This window comes from Panthera leo, chromosome D2 (assembly GCF_018350215.1).
Source record: "Panthera leo isolate Ple1 chromosome D2, P.leo_Ple1_pat1.1, whole genome shotgun sequence".
Taxonomy (NCBI): domain Eukaryota; kingdom Metazoa; phylum Chordata; class Mammalia; order Carnivora; family Felidae; genus Panthera; species Panthera leo.
This window is the reverse complement of record NC_056689.1, coordinates 37,340,832-37,355,956: the sequence shown is the minus strand read 5'-3', so window position 1 is coordinate 37,355,956 and position 15,125 is coordinate 37,340,832. Positions and strand designations below refer to the sequence as shown.

The window sequence follows — 15,125 nt, the reverse complement described above, 5'->3', positions numbered from 1 at the left end:
GAGGATGGATGGGGAGGAGAAGACAGGCAGATCCTGTCGGGTGGATGACCCGAGTCCAAGCTCCCAGGAGAGCTACTCTTCTCAGGGCTCAGAGCCATGTGACCCGGTCTCTGTTCACAGCCCAGCCCTGGTCACCGCCAGAGAGCGGGTGGCTGGGGACGGCTGAGGACTGTGTGCCTTTCCTTACTCTTCCTGACCTCGGTCCCCAGCTCCCACCTGGACCCTGTTGGCGCTCACTCCACTCTCCAGGGCAGCAGCGCCACCAGCCCGGAGCATCCCTCTGTCATCGACCCGCTGATGGAGCAGGACGAGGGCCCTGGTGCCCCCCCGGCCAAGCAGAGCACCCCCAGTTCCAGGTCAGCAAATGCGTGCTGTTCCCGCATCTGCTCCCCGGCCCGGTGGGGTGGACAGGCAGCCATCGCTGTGGCCTGAGCGCATCCTGCCGGCGTCCCCCTGTGCCGCAGACCGCAGAGCAGCTTGTCAGGATCTGGGATGGGAAGCGTGCCATTCCTTCTTCCTCCCTCCGTCCCGACCTTTCCTCACTTTCTTGTTTTTCTCCTTTTTTCTCATTGACTTGTTCTTAGCTCTGCCTCCTTTCCTTCCTCCTTTTTTCATCTACTCGTTTTCTGACTGTCTTTAGACAGAATTCCACAGTCAACACCCAACCAGGACCTGGGCTGTGGCCATCACCAGCAGTCGCCCCCAGGGAGCCACGGGTTTAGAGGGTGACAGGCAGGTGTCCAGGCATGTGCAGCATGTGCTGGGAGAGCCACTGTGGGCCATGACGGAGCAGTCAGTGAGAGTGTGACAGGGAGCTGTGACAGTTAAGTTGAAATGTTCAGGGTGAGCAGGGGTTAGCCACGCAAGTGGTGGGCGTGGAGAGGGGTCAGGAGGAGGGGGTCAACTTTTGTGTAGCAGCAGGATCCAGAGGGAAGATGGGGAGAGGGCCGCCGGGCCAGGGCACATGGCAATCATTCTGCAGTTCCGGACAGAGCCATCCCCTTGACCAAGCCCCGGCCTCACCCAGGATGCAGCCACCTTGGTCCTCTGCCCTGGGTCCATCTCGCTGGAACCTGTCTGCAGTAATCACAGCCGGCCTGTCCCCTGGGGCCCCCTCATCGGTGACAGGCACTGTCGTGTTGCCTCCACTCGGTTTGCTGGCACTCAGTCTCCCTCCTACATTGTGAGTTCCTTGATGGCAAGGGGCCCTCTCTTTGTGGTTTAGCATGGTCTCTGGGCCATAGAAGCTGCTCAGTAAACATTGCTGAATGGTTTGTTTTGTGCCCTGAATCATGAGACCGGCTCTCAGTTCTGGCAGAACAAGGTCAGGAGAACACGTGCCGTCCAGGTGGGGAGAGACGCTGCCTATGGCGCTCGGCTGGCAGCTGGGCCAGGAAGTAGGGGTGTTGATTTCTACTCGATCCCCAGCTCGTTTTCTCAAGTGGGGCCACGTTTTCACCTCTACAAACCCCAGCAGCCGGCCTGTAAACCAAGTCACTAGAACCAGAACCCAGATGGAACCACCTGTCAGCTCCCAGTGGTTCTGAGATCTCATGGAGTGAGCGGAAAACTGTCCAGTCATTAGCCTGTTTGGTCGTTCATGCCCTGCTCCCCGCCGTGTGCGATTGAGGAACTTTATTTTCCTAACCAAAAGGATGGTGGGAGAAGCCAACAAGAAGACCCCAGAGCCGAGACTTGTCTTCATCAAAAAGTCCCAGCTGGAGCTTGGCGTGCATTTATGTGGAGGGAACCTGCACGGGGTGTTTGTGGCTGAGGTGGAGGATGATAGTCCTGCCAAGGGCCCCGATGGCCTTGTGCCAGGAGACCTCATCCTTGAGGTGAGTTCTGGGCTGCCGAGCAGCACGCCCGCCCTTCTCTGCCCACACCTGTGGACTCTTGTGATCTCAAGTGGCCCAGGAGGCAGAGAGCACAGCTTCTTGTCTGGCGCCCCCTGTTGAATGCTTTGAGGATCCTCGGGGTGGGTCACAGGGATGTGGGCAGGGCCCTGGCTTGGGCGCTGGTGTCGGGAGGGAAGCAGGAGGCAGGATGCTCTGCTGTGTGAGCAGCAGGACTGTGGTCTGATGGAGTGTCTTCTCCCTCTGGCTGGGTCGACCCCTTTGATGGGGGAGAGGGCTCATAGGTGTTCAAAGACACAAGTAGCACGAGTGAGATAAAGTGCCATGTTTTATAACCCTTACTTGCTGGGGAACTGGCACAGGGTCTCTCCTGGGAGAAACTGTTGAGGGCAGGGCGGACACTGGCAGAGGACTGGCAGGTCCAGACTGCCTCTGGGCAGAGGACTAGGCCTTACCTGCAGAGGTGAGGCAGGCAGATTCCCAGTTGAGGGGATCTTAAATCTCTGCCTTGTCCCACAACTGCCCACTCATGGGTACCCAGGCCGCCCCGGCCCCTGTCCTCTGACCTCAATTCCCTGTCCTTGGGCAGTACGGCAGTCTGGACATGCGCGGCAAGACGGTGGAGGAGGTCTATGTGGAGATGCTGAAGCCCAAGGACGGTGTCCGTCTCAAGGTGCAGTACCGCCCTGAGGAGTTTACCAAGGTGAAGGGCCTGCCTGGTGACAGCTTCTACATCAGGTACCAGGGGCCAGGGCTTCTGGGGATTCAGGGCCAGGGGCGGGGCTTCCTGAGGAGACTGGTCCTGATGAGTGTCTCTGAAACACAGAGGGTGGGACCAGGGTTCTTGTTGCTTGGGTCCCAAACCACAAGTTCACAGTGAGATGCTTATGACTTAGGAAAATGCCTGAGGGTTTGCAGGACCACACAGGCTCCCTAGGGTTTGGGGCCTGGGAAATTTTGAGGCCACAGAACCCCATTTTCCAGTGGGCTGCACTCTTCTCCTGCCCTCCCCCCCGACCCAAGTCTGCAGATTCATCTGCAGTGTGTGCCCAAAGTGCTTTATGACTTGTGTGTGGCTCAGACAGCAGGTGTTGTCTAGAAGGGGCTCACAGTTCCTTCATGTTCTCTAAGTTCTGAAGCCACAATGAATAAAAATGCCGATCAACTAACTGTGTACCATAAGGTACAGGTCTCTGTCTCTAGGACATCTTCCTTGGTGGGAGATGACATTTCCATCCTGAGGAGTTTCCATTGTATAGGAACCATTGACCTTGACTCAGGGAAGAAAGTCCTTCCATTTGGAAGGGGTGATATGGTTTTGGTCCTTGGCAACAAGATCTTTCTCTGATGGATGTGAGGCAGCCCTTGTCCCCAGGGAGCCCCTGGTCTCAGGGAGGCAAGGTGACTTTGTCTGTTACGTTAAAGCCAGGGCTCCCTCCTTTGGGAACTGCCACCAGGAAGGGGAGAGGTGGGTCCTGATTGTGGCCTGGGGAAAGCTTAGAGCAGGGGGACTGTCCCAGGAGACTGGCTGCCAAGTTGTGTGGCTGGTCAGTCCTCCAGTAGCCAGCAGCTTCTGATCCCGGTCCTTCTGTCACCTGGTCCAGGACCCTCTATGACCGGCTGGCCGAGGTGGAGCATGAGCTGAGCTTTAAGAAAGATGACATCCTCTACATTGACGACACTTTGCCTCAGGGCACATTTGGGTCCTGGATGGCCTGGCAGCTGGACGAGAATGCCCAGAAGATCCAGCGCGGGCAGATCCCCAGCAAATACGTGTAAGTGTTCGTGTCTGGGCTTGGGGGTAGGGTGGGGCCCAACCTGGGGCTGTCCCACAGGATTGGGACGCATTCCGCCGTGCACCCTGGCTCTGGTCTGTATGTTTTGCCCACACCGCTTGTCCAAAAAGCTGCTCCTAGCACAATTCAATGTTTGTAAGTCACTGCTATATGGAAGCACGGTGGCAACTTAGGAGACATAACTTTATTTTTAACCGATTTATTGAGATATATTCATCCACCGTGCAGTTCACCCAAAGTGTACAGGTTCAGTGGCTTTCAGTGTATTCACAGCCATGTGCCACTGTCCCCAACATCCATTTTAGAGCCTTCCCATCACCTCAGAAGCAGCCCTGTCCCCGTTAGCTATTAGCTGCCTCCTGCCCCTGCTACCCAAGGTGGCCATGACTGCTTCCTGCCCCTGTTGAGTTCCCTGTTGTGGACTTTCATGCGAGTGTGGTCTTCCGAGACTGGGTTCTTGCTTGCACTTAGCATAACCATTTTCAAGGTGGTTTCATGTTGCGGTGTGCATGCGTGTCTCATTCCTTCTTTTGGCAGGAAGTGTAACTTATCCTGTCACCAAGGGAGGGCTGTCCTAGCAGCTCCTTTTGACACTCACCTGAGTGTAGCAATTGTCCCGCTCTGAGAGCTCCCCCAGCACTGGGGTGTGTGTCGCCCCCACAGCAGTGGTCCCAAGGGGTCCTTGGTGGCATGGGTGGGTGATGTGGCCAAGGAACCTGGAGAGGAGTGTTGGAGGAGCCTGGAGTCCTGGCTCGCACCCTCTGCACGGGCAGGGCAGGACGGGCGGGAGGTGGTCCCTAGGCCCTTCCCAGCACCGCTGTTCCCTGTGACCACAGGATGGACCAAGAATTCTCCAGGAGACTCAGCATGTCTGAAGTCAAAGACGACAACAACGCCACAAAGACGCTGTCGGCAGCTGCACGCAGATCCTTCTTCCGAAGGAAACATAAGCACAAACGCAGCGGGTCCAAAGATGGGAAGGACCTCCTGGCCTTGGACACCTTTTCCAACGACACCATTCCACTCTTTGAAGGCAAGGCTGAGCACACTTGCTCAGAATTAGGTTTGCCATTGACTGCAGAAACCGCACAGCAGTGACAGTGACTTAGACAAGATAGAGGCTTGCTCTGCTCTCGTGCAGAAGCAGTTGTCTGGGTTGGGGTGGCGGCGCAGCTGTCCCCAGGGCCTGCCCTCTGTGTGACATTGCAGCTCCAGCCGTCACATCCGTGTCCAGGCAGCAGGAAGGAGGATGGGGCAAGAGTGTGCTGCAGCCGCGTGCGCCTCTTTAAACGGCTTACCTGGAAGTCCCACCGTGTGACTTCTGTTCACATCTCATTGACTACTTGCATCGGCAAGAGACCCTGAAAAAGCAGGGTCTTAGCTGGCACTGTGCCGGCCTCAGTACCTAGTAAGGAAGAGAGGAAGGATAGGCATTGGATGGGCGGAAGCAGCCTCTGCTCGATGCATTGCTCCTGGTTTGTTTCGGGGTTATCATAGGCTGTTTGGTGGTAACCGAGAGCCACCAGTCTCTGCGGATCTTTGGCCTTTTCTGGCTTCACTCCTGTGTCCATTGATGATTCTTACAAGATCTTTCCAGGACCAGGCACCCAGCCAGGGCTGGAGTTGCATATTTGGGAGTGTCAGACATCCCCTGGCAGATTGCCCTTGTGGAAAGGGTGCACTTGTCCTGTAAAGCAGGAGGCCCTTGTGAATGCCGCTCCTGGGACCCGGGTGTGTGTCCAGTGTCCTAGAATGTCGCCCTCACGGGCAGGCAGGCAGTGAAGGTGGCATTGAGCAGCAGCCAGTAGGATAGCTGGTTTCTTCCTTCCCTGCCTTTCTCCCCTCCTCCCTTTTTTATTTTTAAAATTAAGGCTTTAGGCACAGGGGGTTGAGTGAATCCCACCCTTGTTCATGGTCTCTGTCTCTCCCCGTCAGGACAGGGTTGGCAAACCCCAGCCAGTGGGCCACATCTGTTTTTCTGTGTCCTGGAGCTAAGAATGGATCTTTCTGTGTAGTCTTTTCTATTCTACTCTATTCTACTCTACTCTATTCTTTTCTTTTCTTTTATTATTTTATTTATTATTTTGTTTTTATTTTTTTAATATTTATTTACTTTTGAGAGAGAGACAGAGAGACAGTGTGAGCAGGGGAGGGGCAGAGAGAGAGACACACACACACAATCTGAAGCAGGCTTCAGGCACTGTACTGTCAGCACAGAGCCCGATGCGGGGCCTGAACACAAACTGTGAGATCATGACCTGAGCCAAAGTCAAGCGATTAACCAGCTGAGCCACCCAGGCGCCTTGATGTTTACATGTTTAAATGTAAAATGTAAAATGTAAGAAAGACTATCTTTAGCTGCATGAACCTTTTGGCAAAAACCTTTGCTTGGTTTTGTTGATCTTTACAGAAAAATCTGTTGATATCTTAAAGCAAGGTTTTGTTCTTTAGTTTTTTTTGTTTTTTTTCCCCTTTCATTTTTTTGATCTTTAGTTTCACATTCCCCTTCCCCTTTTCCTGTAGACACCATCTCTGGTGTCTTCCATGCGTGTCCTGGGGACGTCTTTGAAGAATAGAAATTTGTCCATTCTTCGTTTGGTTCTTCGGGGTTTTTACGTTACATATTTGGAAATTGTGTTTAGGCACACACACCTTTTGATTTATGATCCTTCCTTGGTAAATTGACCCTTTTGTTCATTATGAAATAATCTTCATCTCTATTAATGTTTCTTGCCTTAGAGTCTGTTTTGTCTGAATTGTGACACCCATTTTCTTTTTGTTAGTTTTTGCATAGTTCACCTTTCCTGTCTCTCTCGTTTAAACTGTTCCGTAGCTTTATATGTAAATGTCTCCTGTAAGCAGGTTGTAGGGTGTTTTTGTTTTTTTTGTTTTTTGTTTTGTTTTGTTTTTTAATGTTTACATATTTTTGAGAGAGAGACAGACCATGAGCGGGGAGGGGCAGAGAGAGAGGGCGACACAGAATCTGAAGCAGGCTCCAGGCTCTGAGCTGTCAGCACAGAGCCTGACACGGGGCTCAAACTCAGAGACCGCGAGATCATGACCTGAGCCAAAGTCAAATGCTTAGCCAAGTGAACCACTTAGGCACCCCTAGGGTTTTTTTGTTTTTTTTTTTAAACCCACTGTGACATTTTGTCTTTTTTCATTTTTTGAAATATCATATATGTAAAGAAAGTGCACATACATTTACAGAACAGTGTATGACATGAGCTTTCACAGTCTGAGTGAGCATACTTGTAGCAATCTTTATCATCTGATCAGAGTATTTAATTACCCGATTAAATATACTGGTAGGTTTGGATTTACTTTTACTGTCTTACCATTTGTTTTCTGTGGTTCTGCCTGTTTTATGTTTCTTTTGTTTCCTTGCATACCTTTTTTTTTTTTTGGCTGCATCAAGTATTTTCATTATTCTGTGTCCCCCAGTCCGTCTGTTCGTTTTCCTAATTGATTTTGTTTGTTCCTTGGGGGGTTGCAGGAGGCCTCACAGCGTACGTGTCTGCCTCAACACCAACATAAGTCATCACTCTGGCCATTTCCCTAAAAATTCTAAAACACGGGAACCCTCTGACTTCCAGGTACCTCCTCCCCGCCATTCCCGTTACCACTTTCATTCGACGTGTATTTTGAGCCAGAGACCGTATCGTTGGTGTGCACGCCAGTCATTCACTTGTAGGCGCCCTGCCTCCTGCTCTTCACGCCTGCCTGCAGCTCTGCCCCCCGCGCATGCTCCCTCCTTCCCGCCGAGCAGCTCCCTTTAGCGTCTCTTGTTTCCCTGCTTCCTTGAGATAGAGTCGACATGTAACCCTGTGTGGGTTTAAGGTCCACAACGTGATGATTTGTTACGTGTGTCACGCAGTAGGTACCATAGTACCACAGCGAGGTGAGTTAACGTGTTACTTCACCTCACATAGTGGCTGTTTTGTTGTTGCTGTGGGGGGACCTTTAGCACTTCCTGTCATGCAGGATCCTGGGCGACACATTCTCTCCCTGTTTGCTTATGTGTTTTCCCATCATCTTTGGAGACTTTCACTCCAAATGGAGTGAAAAATGGATATGGATATGCAAACGGATATGGAATTTTAAACGGGCAGTCTTTTATTTCTGCGTTTTCAAGATACGGTCTTCTGGCTTTCGTGGGGCATTCATTTCCTAAGGCTGCGGTAGCAAATATCACAGGTGTTGTGGCTAACACAATGTACGTTTATTCTCTCACAGTCCTGGGAGCTAGAAGTCCAAAATCTACCTTTGGGTGCAAAAAAAAAAAAAAAAAAAAAAAGGCATGGCAGGCCCACACTCCCTCCAGGGCTCTAGGGGAGAATCTGTTTCTTACAGCTTCTGGTGGCTGCCAGCGTGCCTACACGTGTGGCCACATCACCAGCATCTTCACATCTCTCTGCTCCGTGTTCCTTCACCTTCTCCATGTTTGTCTGTCTCAGAACTCCCTCTGTCGCTCACAAGGGCCCACGTGATTGCGCTCAGGGCCCGGGCGATCCAGGATGAGCGCCTCCTCCGAAGATGCTTCACTCAGTTACTCTTCGCTCTGTAAGGGAACAGTCCCAGGTTCCGGCGCTGGGGGAGACTTGCTCTAGGGGGCGCGTTGCAGCCTCCCCCCACGTCGTTTCCGGTGAGAAGTCATCTTTCACGTTGTTCGCCGTGCAGAAGGTAACGTGTGTCTGACCCTTCTCCATCCCCCCGGCTGTCTTGAAGATCTTCCTTGTCTGCGTTTCTCAGCAGTCCTACCACGAGGTACGAGGTGTGGTTTTATGTCTACTCGGCTGGGGCTTCGGTGGTGGCGGTGGGTGGTTCTTAGCGCTTCCGGAATCTGAGGCCGGACGTTTTCGTCAGTTTTGGAAAAGGACGGTCCGGTGTTTCTCGTAAGCTCCTTCTGTGCTGTTCTTCTCTCTCCTGTACGTCAGTTGTTTGGCGATGTCCCTTATGTTTTATATGCCTTTCCATCTCTTTTTTTGTCTCCGTGCTTCAGCCTGGAGAGCCTGGATGTTTTCAGCAGACCTTTTTCTTGCTCAGTAATCCACATAACTTTAAATTTACCATCTTAACAGTTGTAAGTGTGGTACAGTTGAGTAGTGTTAAGTGTATTTGCACCGTTGTGCCCAAGACCTCTAGAACTTTTTATCGGGCTGTACTGAAACCGTACCCACCGAACACTAATTTTCCCTCCCCCCCCATTCCCCACCTTGACACCCCCATCACCTTCTACTTCTGTTTCTATGATTTTGACTACTTGAGACATTTTCATATGAGTGGAATCATACAGCATTTGGCTTTTTATGTTGGGCTTAATTGCTTAGCAAATATCCTGCAGTCTCATCCATGTTGTAGTATGACAGGATTTCTTTGGATTTCTTTTTGTTTGTTTGTTTGTTTAAGGCTACATAGTATTCCATTGTGTATACCTACCCCATTTTCTTTATTCATCTTGCAGTGAATTTGGGTTCCTTCTGCCTCTTGGCTATTATGAAGAAGGCTGGATGAACATGGGTGTGCTAATATCTCTGCTTTGAATTCTTTTGGCTATATTACTGGGAGTATCGTATGGTTTCTATTTTTTTTTTTAATGTTTATTTATTTTTGAGACAGAGAGAGACAGAGCATGAATGGGGGAGGGTCAGAGAGAGAGGGAGACACAGAATCTGAAACAGGCTCTAGGCTCTGTCAGCACAGAGCCCGACGCAGGGCTCGAACTCACAAACTGTGAGATCATGACCTGAGCCAAAGTCGGACACCCAACCGACTGAGCCACCCAGGCACCCCTCTATTTTTAATTTTCTTGAAGGACCTCCATACTGTTTTCCATAATGGCTGCATTATTTTACATTTCCACCAACAGTGCACAAAGGTTCTGATTTATCTGCATTCTCGCCAACTTGTTATTTTCTGTTCTTTTCATGTGGCTATCCTAATGGGTGTAAAGGTCGTATCTGAGGGTAGTTTTTGATTTGCATTTCTCTTATAATTAGTGATGTAGAGCATTTTTTTTAAAAAAATAAACTTGTTGGCCATTTGTATATCTTCTTTGGAGAATTGTCCATTCTAATCCTTAGCCTGTTTTTAAAAATTATATGTCTTTTTGTTGTTGAGTTGTAGAAATTCTTTATAAAAATAGAACTACCCTGTGATCCATCAGTTGCACCACTGGGTATTTACCGAAAGGATACAAAAATACTAATTAAAAGGGATACGTGCACCTTGGTGTTTATAGCAGCATTATCAACAATAGCCAAATTATAGAAACAGCCCAAGTGTTCATCAACTGATGAAGGGATAAAGAAGATGTGGTATATATGTACAATGGAATATTACTCAGCCATCAAAAAGAATGAACTCTTGCTGTTTGCAACAGCATGGATGGAGCTAGAGAGTATAATGCTAAGCCAAATAAATCAGTCAGAGAAAGCTAAGTGTGCCATATGATTTCACTATGTGGAATTTAAGAAACAAAATAAATGATCATAGGGAAAAAAGAGAGGCAAACCAAAAAACAGTCTCTTAACTATACAGAACAGACTGAGGGTTACCAGAGTGGAGATGGGTGTGGCATGGGTGAAATAGGTGATGGGTATTAAGGAGGGCACCTATTGTGGTGAACATCAGGTGTTCTATGTAAGTGTTGAATCACTAAATTCGATTCCTGAAACTAATATCACATTGTATGTTAACTAACTGGAATTTTTTTTTAATATTTATTTATTTTTGAGAGAGAGAGAAGGAGCAGGGGGCTGAGAGAGAGGGTGACACAGAATCCGAAGCAGGCTCCAGGCTCTGAGCTGTCAGCACAGAGACTGATGCAGGACTCAAACTCAAAAACTGTGAGATCATGACCTGAGCCAAAGTCAGATGCTCAACCAACTGAGCCAACCAGGTGCCCCAACTAACTGAAATTTAAATAAACCCTCGAAAAATCAATTCCGGATGTTAGCATCAGATGTATGTTTTGCAGATATTATCTCCCATTTCAGAGGTTGCCTTTTCACTCTATTATTTGCTTTGATGCTCAGAAGTTTTAAAATCTGATGTAGTTCCATTTGTCTGTTTTGCTTTCATTGCCTGTGCTTTTTGTTCTGTTCAAGAAATCATTGCCCAGGGCGCCTGGGTGGCTCAGTTCGTTAAACATCTGACTCTTTTTTTTTTTTTTTAAATATAATTTATTGTCAGATTGGTTTCCATACAACACCCAGTGCTCATCCCAGTGCTCATCCTCAATGCCCATCACCCACTTTCCCCTCTCCCCCACCCCCCATCAACCTTCAGTTTGTTCTCAGTATTTAAGTTTCTTATGGTTTGCCTCCCTCCCTCTCTGCAACTCTTTTTTCCTCCCTCCCCCCCCCCCCCCCCCCCCCCGCATGGTTCTCTGTTAAGTTTCTCAGGATCTGCATATGAGTGAAAATGTATGGTAACTATTTTTCTCTGCCTGACTTATTTCACTTAGTATAATATCTTCCAGTTCCATCCACGTAGCTACAAATGGCCAGATTTCATTCTTTCTCATTACCAAGTAGTATTCCATAAACATCTGACTCTTGATTTCAGCTCAGGTCGTGATCTCATGGTTGTGAGATTGAGCCCTCCTTTGGGCTTTGTGTTGAGTGTGGAGCCTGCTTAAGATTCTCACTCTCTAGCTCTCTCTCTCTCTCTCTCTTTCTCTCTTTCTCTCTTTCTTTCTCTCTCTGCCACCCTGCCCCCCACTCTCACCTGTGCTCTTTCTCTCAAATAATAATAAAAAGAAATCATTGCCCACACCAATGTCATGAAGGTTGTTCTCTGTTTTCTTCCCAGAGTTTTATGATCTTAGGTCTTCTGTTTGGATCTTTATTTCATTTTGAGTTAATTTTTGTATATGGTGTAAGATAAAGGTCCAACCTCATTCTTTTGCATGTGGGTATCAGTTTTCCCAGCACCATTTGTTGAAGTCCTTTCCTGACTGTGTAATCTTGGCACTCTTTTCAAAAATCATGTAGCCATTATACAGGGTTTATTTTTGGGCTCTCTCTGTCTTCTGCTGGTCAGTATATATGTTTTATGCCAGGACCACACTGTCTGATAACTGTTGTTTCCTAGTACGTTTTGAAATCAGGAAGTGTGAGGCCTCCAACTTTGTTCTTTTTGGATTCTTTTGGCTATTCAGGGTCCCTTGAGATTCCATATGAATTTCAGGGTTTTTTTTTTTTTTCTTTCTGCAAAAAATGCCATTGGGATTTTCAGAGGGATTGCATTGAATCTGTAGATTGATTTAGGTAGTATGGACATTTTAACAATACTGAGTCTTCCAGTCCAGAGCATAGGATGTCTTTCCATGTATTTGTATCTTCTTTGATTTCTTTTTGCAATATTGTGTAGTTTGTAGTTTACAAGTCTTTCACCTCCTTGGTTAGGTTGGTTCCTAAGTATTTTTTCCTTTGTGATGCTCTAGTAAACGGGTTTGTTTTCTTAATTTCTTTTTCAGAATGGTCATTGTTAGCATATAGAAAGTCAACTGATCTTTGTATGTTGATTTTGTATTCTGAAACTGCTGAAATCATTAGTTGTAACAGGTTGTGTGTGTGTGTGTGTGTGTGTGTGTGTGTGTGTGTATTCTCTAGAACTTGTTGCATAATTTTGTGTCATCTGTGAACAGATAATTTTAGTACTTGTTTTCTAACGTGGATGCTGTCTTTCTTTCCTGGTTTAATTGCCCTGGCTGGGATTCCCAGTAAGCCTGTTGGATAGTAGTGGCAAATGAGGGCATCTTTGCCTTTGTTTCTGCTCTTGGAGGGAGAGTTTTCCATCTTTTGCCATTGAATATGATGTTAGCTATGGACTTTTCATATGGCTTTTGTTATGTTGAAGTAGTTTCTGTCTGTTCTAGTTTGTAAAGTGTTTTTATCATGAGAGGGTATTGAGTTTTGTCGAATGCGTTTTCTGTGTCAATTGAGGTGATGTGGTTTTTGTCCTTCATTTTGTTAATACGGTGTATGACATTGATGGATTTTTGTATGTTGAGCCATCCTTGCATTCCAGGGATAAATCCCAGTTGGTCGTGGCATATGATGTGTTTTTTGATGTGTTGTTGAGTTCAGTCTGGTAGTATTTTGTTGAGGATTTTTGTGTCTATATTCATCAGGGATACTGGTCTGTAGTTTTCTTGTTGTGCTGAGGAATGAGTTTGGGAGTGCCCCCTCCTCTTCAATTTTTGGAAGAGTGTGAAGAGACTGATACTAATTTTTTAAATTTTATTTTGGTAGAATTCTCTGCTGAATAAACCATCTTGTCCTGGGCTTTTTCTTGTTGGGAAGTTTTTTCTATTACTTGCAGTCTCCTTGTTATAGCTCTGTTCAGATTTTTAAAAATTACTTCATGACACAGTCATAATACATTCTATGTTTCTGGGAATTTATCATTTCTTCCAGGCTGTCCAGTTTGTTTACATATAATTATTCATAGTAGTTTTCTATAATCCTTTTTATTTCTGTGAAATCAGTTATGTCCCTTTCTTCACTTACTACAGTTACGTTAGGCTTCCCCCTTTTGTTCTTCATTATTCTAGCTAAGAGTTTGTCAATTTTGTTGACCTTACTAAAAAGCCAAGTCTTGGTTTCATTGATTTTTTTTCTGGTTTTCTGTTCTCTGATTTATCTCTGCTCTCTATTTTTCCCTTCCTTCTGCTAAATTTGGGTTAGTTTTTTCTTTTTTCCCCCTGATTCCTCAAAGCGTGAAGTTGGATTGTTGATTTCTTCTTTTTCAATGTCAGCATTTACTACCACAGATTTCCCTCTTAGGACTGCTTTTCTGCATCCTGCAAGCGTCGGTATGCTGTGTTGTTTTCATTTGTCTCCAAAATTTTCTAAATTCCTCTCTGATTTGTTTCTTTGACCCTTGGGTTAAGAGTGACTTGTTGCATTTCCAAGTATGGGTCTATTTTCCTTTTTTTTCTTTTTGCTGTTGATTTCTAGTTTCATTCCATTGTCAGAAAAGATATTTTATATAATTTCAGTCTTCTTAAATTAATTTTGTGGTCTATCCTGGAGAATGCTCCCTGTGCACTTGAGAAGAGTGTGTATTCTGCTGTTGCTGGTTGGAGTGTTCTGTGCCTGTCTGTTAGGTCCACGTGGTATGTAGTGCTTTGTGGTTCAGCTGCTCTTTCCTTATTTTCTGTCTGGCTGTTTTGTCCATAACAAAAGTGGGGCTTTGAAGTCCCTATGAATATTGTGTTGCTGGTTCTTCCTTCCGTTCTGTCAATGTTTGTGTCATGTATTTGGGAGTTCTGATGTTAGGTGCATGTGTGTTTATAATTGTTGTATCTTTCTGGAGAATTCACCCTTTTGTCATTATATGATGTCCTACTTTGTCTCTTGTGACATCGTCTGCCTGAGAGTCTGTGTAGGCTGCTAGAACATGACTACCTTGCTCTCTTTACATTCTCAGTTGCACGAAATAGCTTTTCTCTGTTCTTTCACTATTAGCCGGTGGGTATTCTTAGAACTAAAGTGAGTCTCCCAAACTGCATGTAGCTGGATCTTATTTATTTACCCATTCAGCCCATCCATTCACATGTAATTACTGATATGGGAGGACTTATTTCCACTTGAATTGTTTTCTGTGTGTCTTATACCATTTTTGTCCATCTCTTCCTCCCTTGCTGCCCGCTGTTGTATGCTTTGCGGGTTTCGGGTTTTTTTGTTTGCTTTTGGTAGTGACAGGTTTTGATTCCCTTCCCATTTCCCTTCATGTATATTTTAAAGAGATTTTCTTTTTGGTTACCATTGAAATTACATAAAACCCCTTAAAGTCTTAAAGTTATAACAATCCATTTTAAACTGATAATAACTTAATTTCAGTCTCCTGCAAAAATTCCATGTTACACCTCTGTGACCTCAACCCCATTTATGTTGTTGATGACACCTATTACCTCTTTTTCTATCAGTGTATAGATTAGCATAGATTTATAATTACTTTTATGCTTTCGTTTTTAAATATCTACACCAGATTTAGAGTGATTTACATGCCTACATTATGTTACTTCCAGATTCTCTATATGTATCTTTTCTCTTCCCAGGGAGTTTTATATTTTTTGTGGTTGGGTTTAATGACTTGTGAGATGTTCTATAGCTCTCTGAATCTGTAATTGTGAGGACTTCCAACAAAGCAGATTATTCAGGGAGGAACAGGAATCTTCTAAATTGGTATCCCACTGTGTGGAATGTTCATAGTCATTAGGGTAGAATATGATTCTTGCTCAAATAAGTTGAAGGCATAGTGAGTTGATGTCCATACACAGGGAAATGGAGGTGTAGACACAGTGTATCCATGCATGGGAAGTTCAGAAGGAATGTGGGAGGGCAGTATGAATTAACAGGGATGCCTTCTGGAAACATAACACTGACTGGAAGAGGGAGGTGCAGAATGTTTATAGTGTTGTGTCATTTTTGTTGGGCACATGCACACACACAGCATATTT

At 46.4% G+C, this 15,125-nt stretch overlaps 1 protein-coding gene across 8 annotated transcripts in view; it reads left to right on the top strand.

Moving 5' to 3' along the window:
• The window catches only part of DLG5 (discs large MAGUK scaffold protein 5), a 126,475-nt gene that overhangs the window by 104,769 nt on the left and 6,581 nt on the right, over window positions 1-15,125 (top strand). For all 8 annotated transcript variants that reach the window (XM_042907466.1, XM_042907468.1, XM_042907473.1 and 5 more), the window contains 5 exons: window positions 210-356; window positions 1,655-1,838; window positions 2,446-2,594; window positions 3,461-3,631; window positions 4,489-4,685. In XM_042907466.1, the coding sequence (XP_042763400.1) occupies window positions 210-356; window positions 1,655-1,838; window positions 2,446-2,594; window positions 3,461-3,631; window positions 4,489-4,685 (848 nt within the window). The remainder of the gene's footprint in view (window positions 1-209; window positions 357-1,654; window positions 1,839-2,445; window positions 2,595-3,460; window positions 3,632-4,488; window positions 4,686-15,125) is intronic.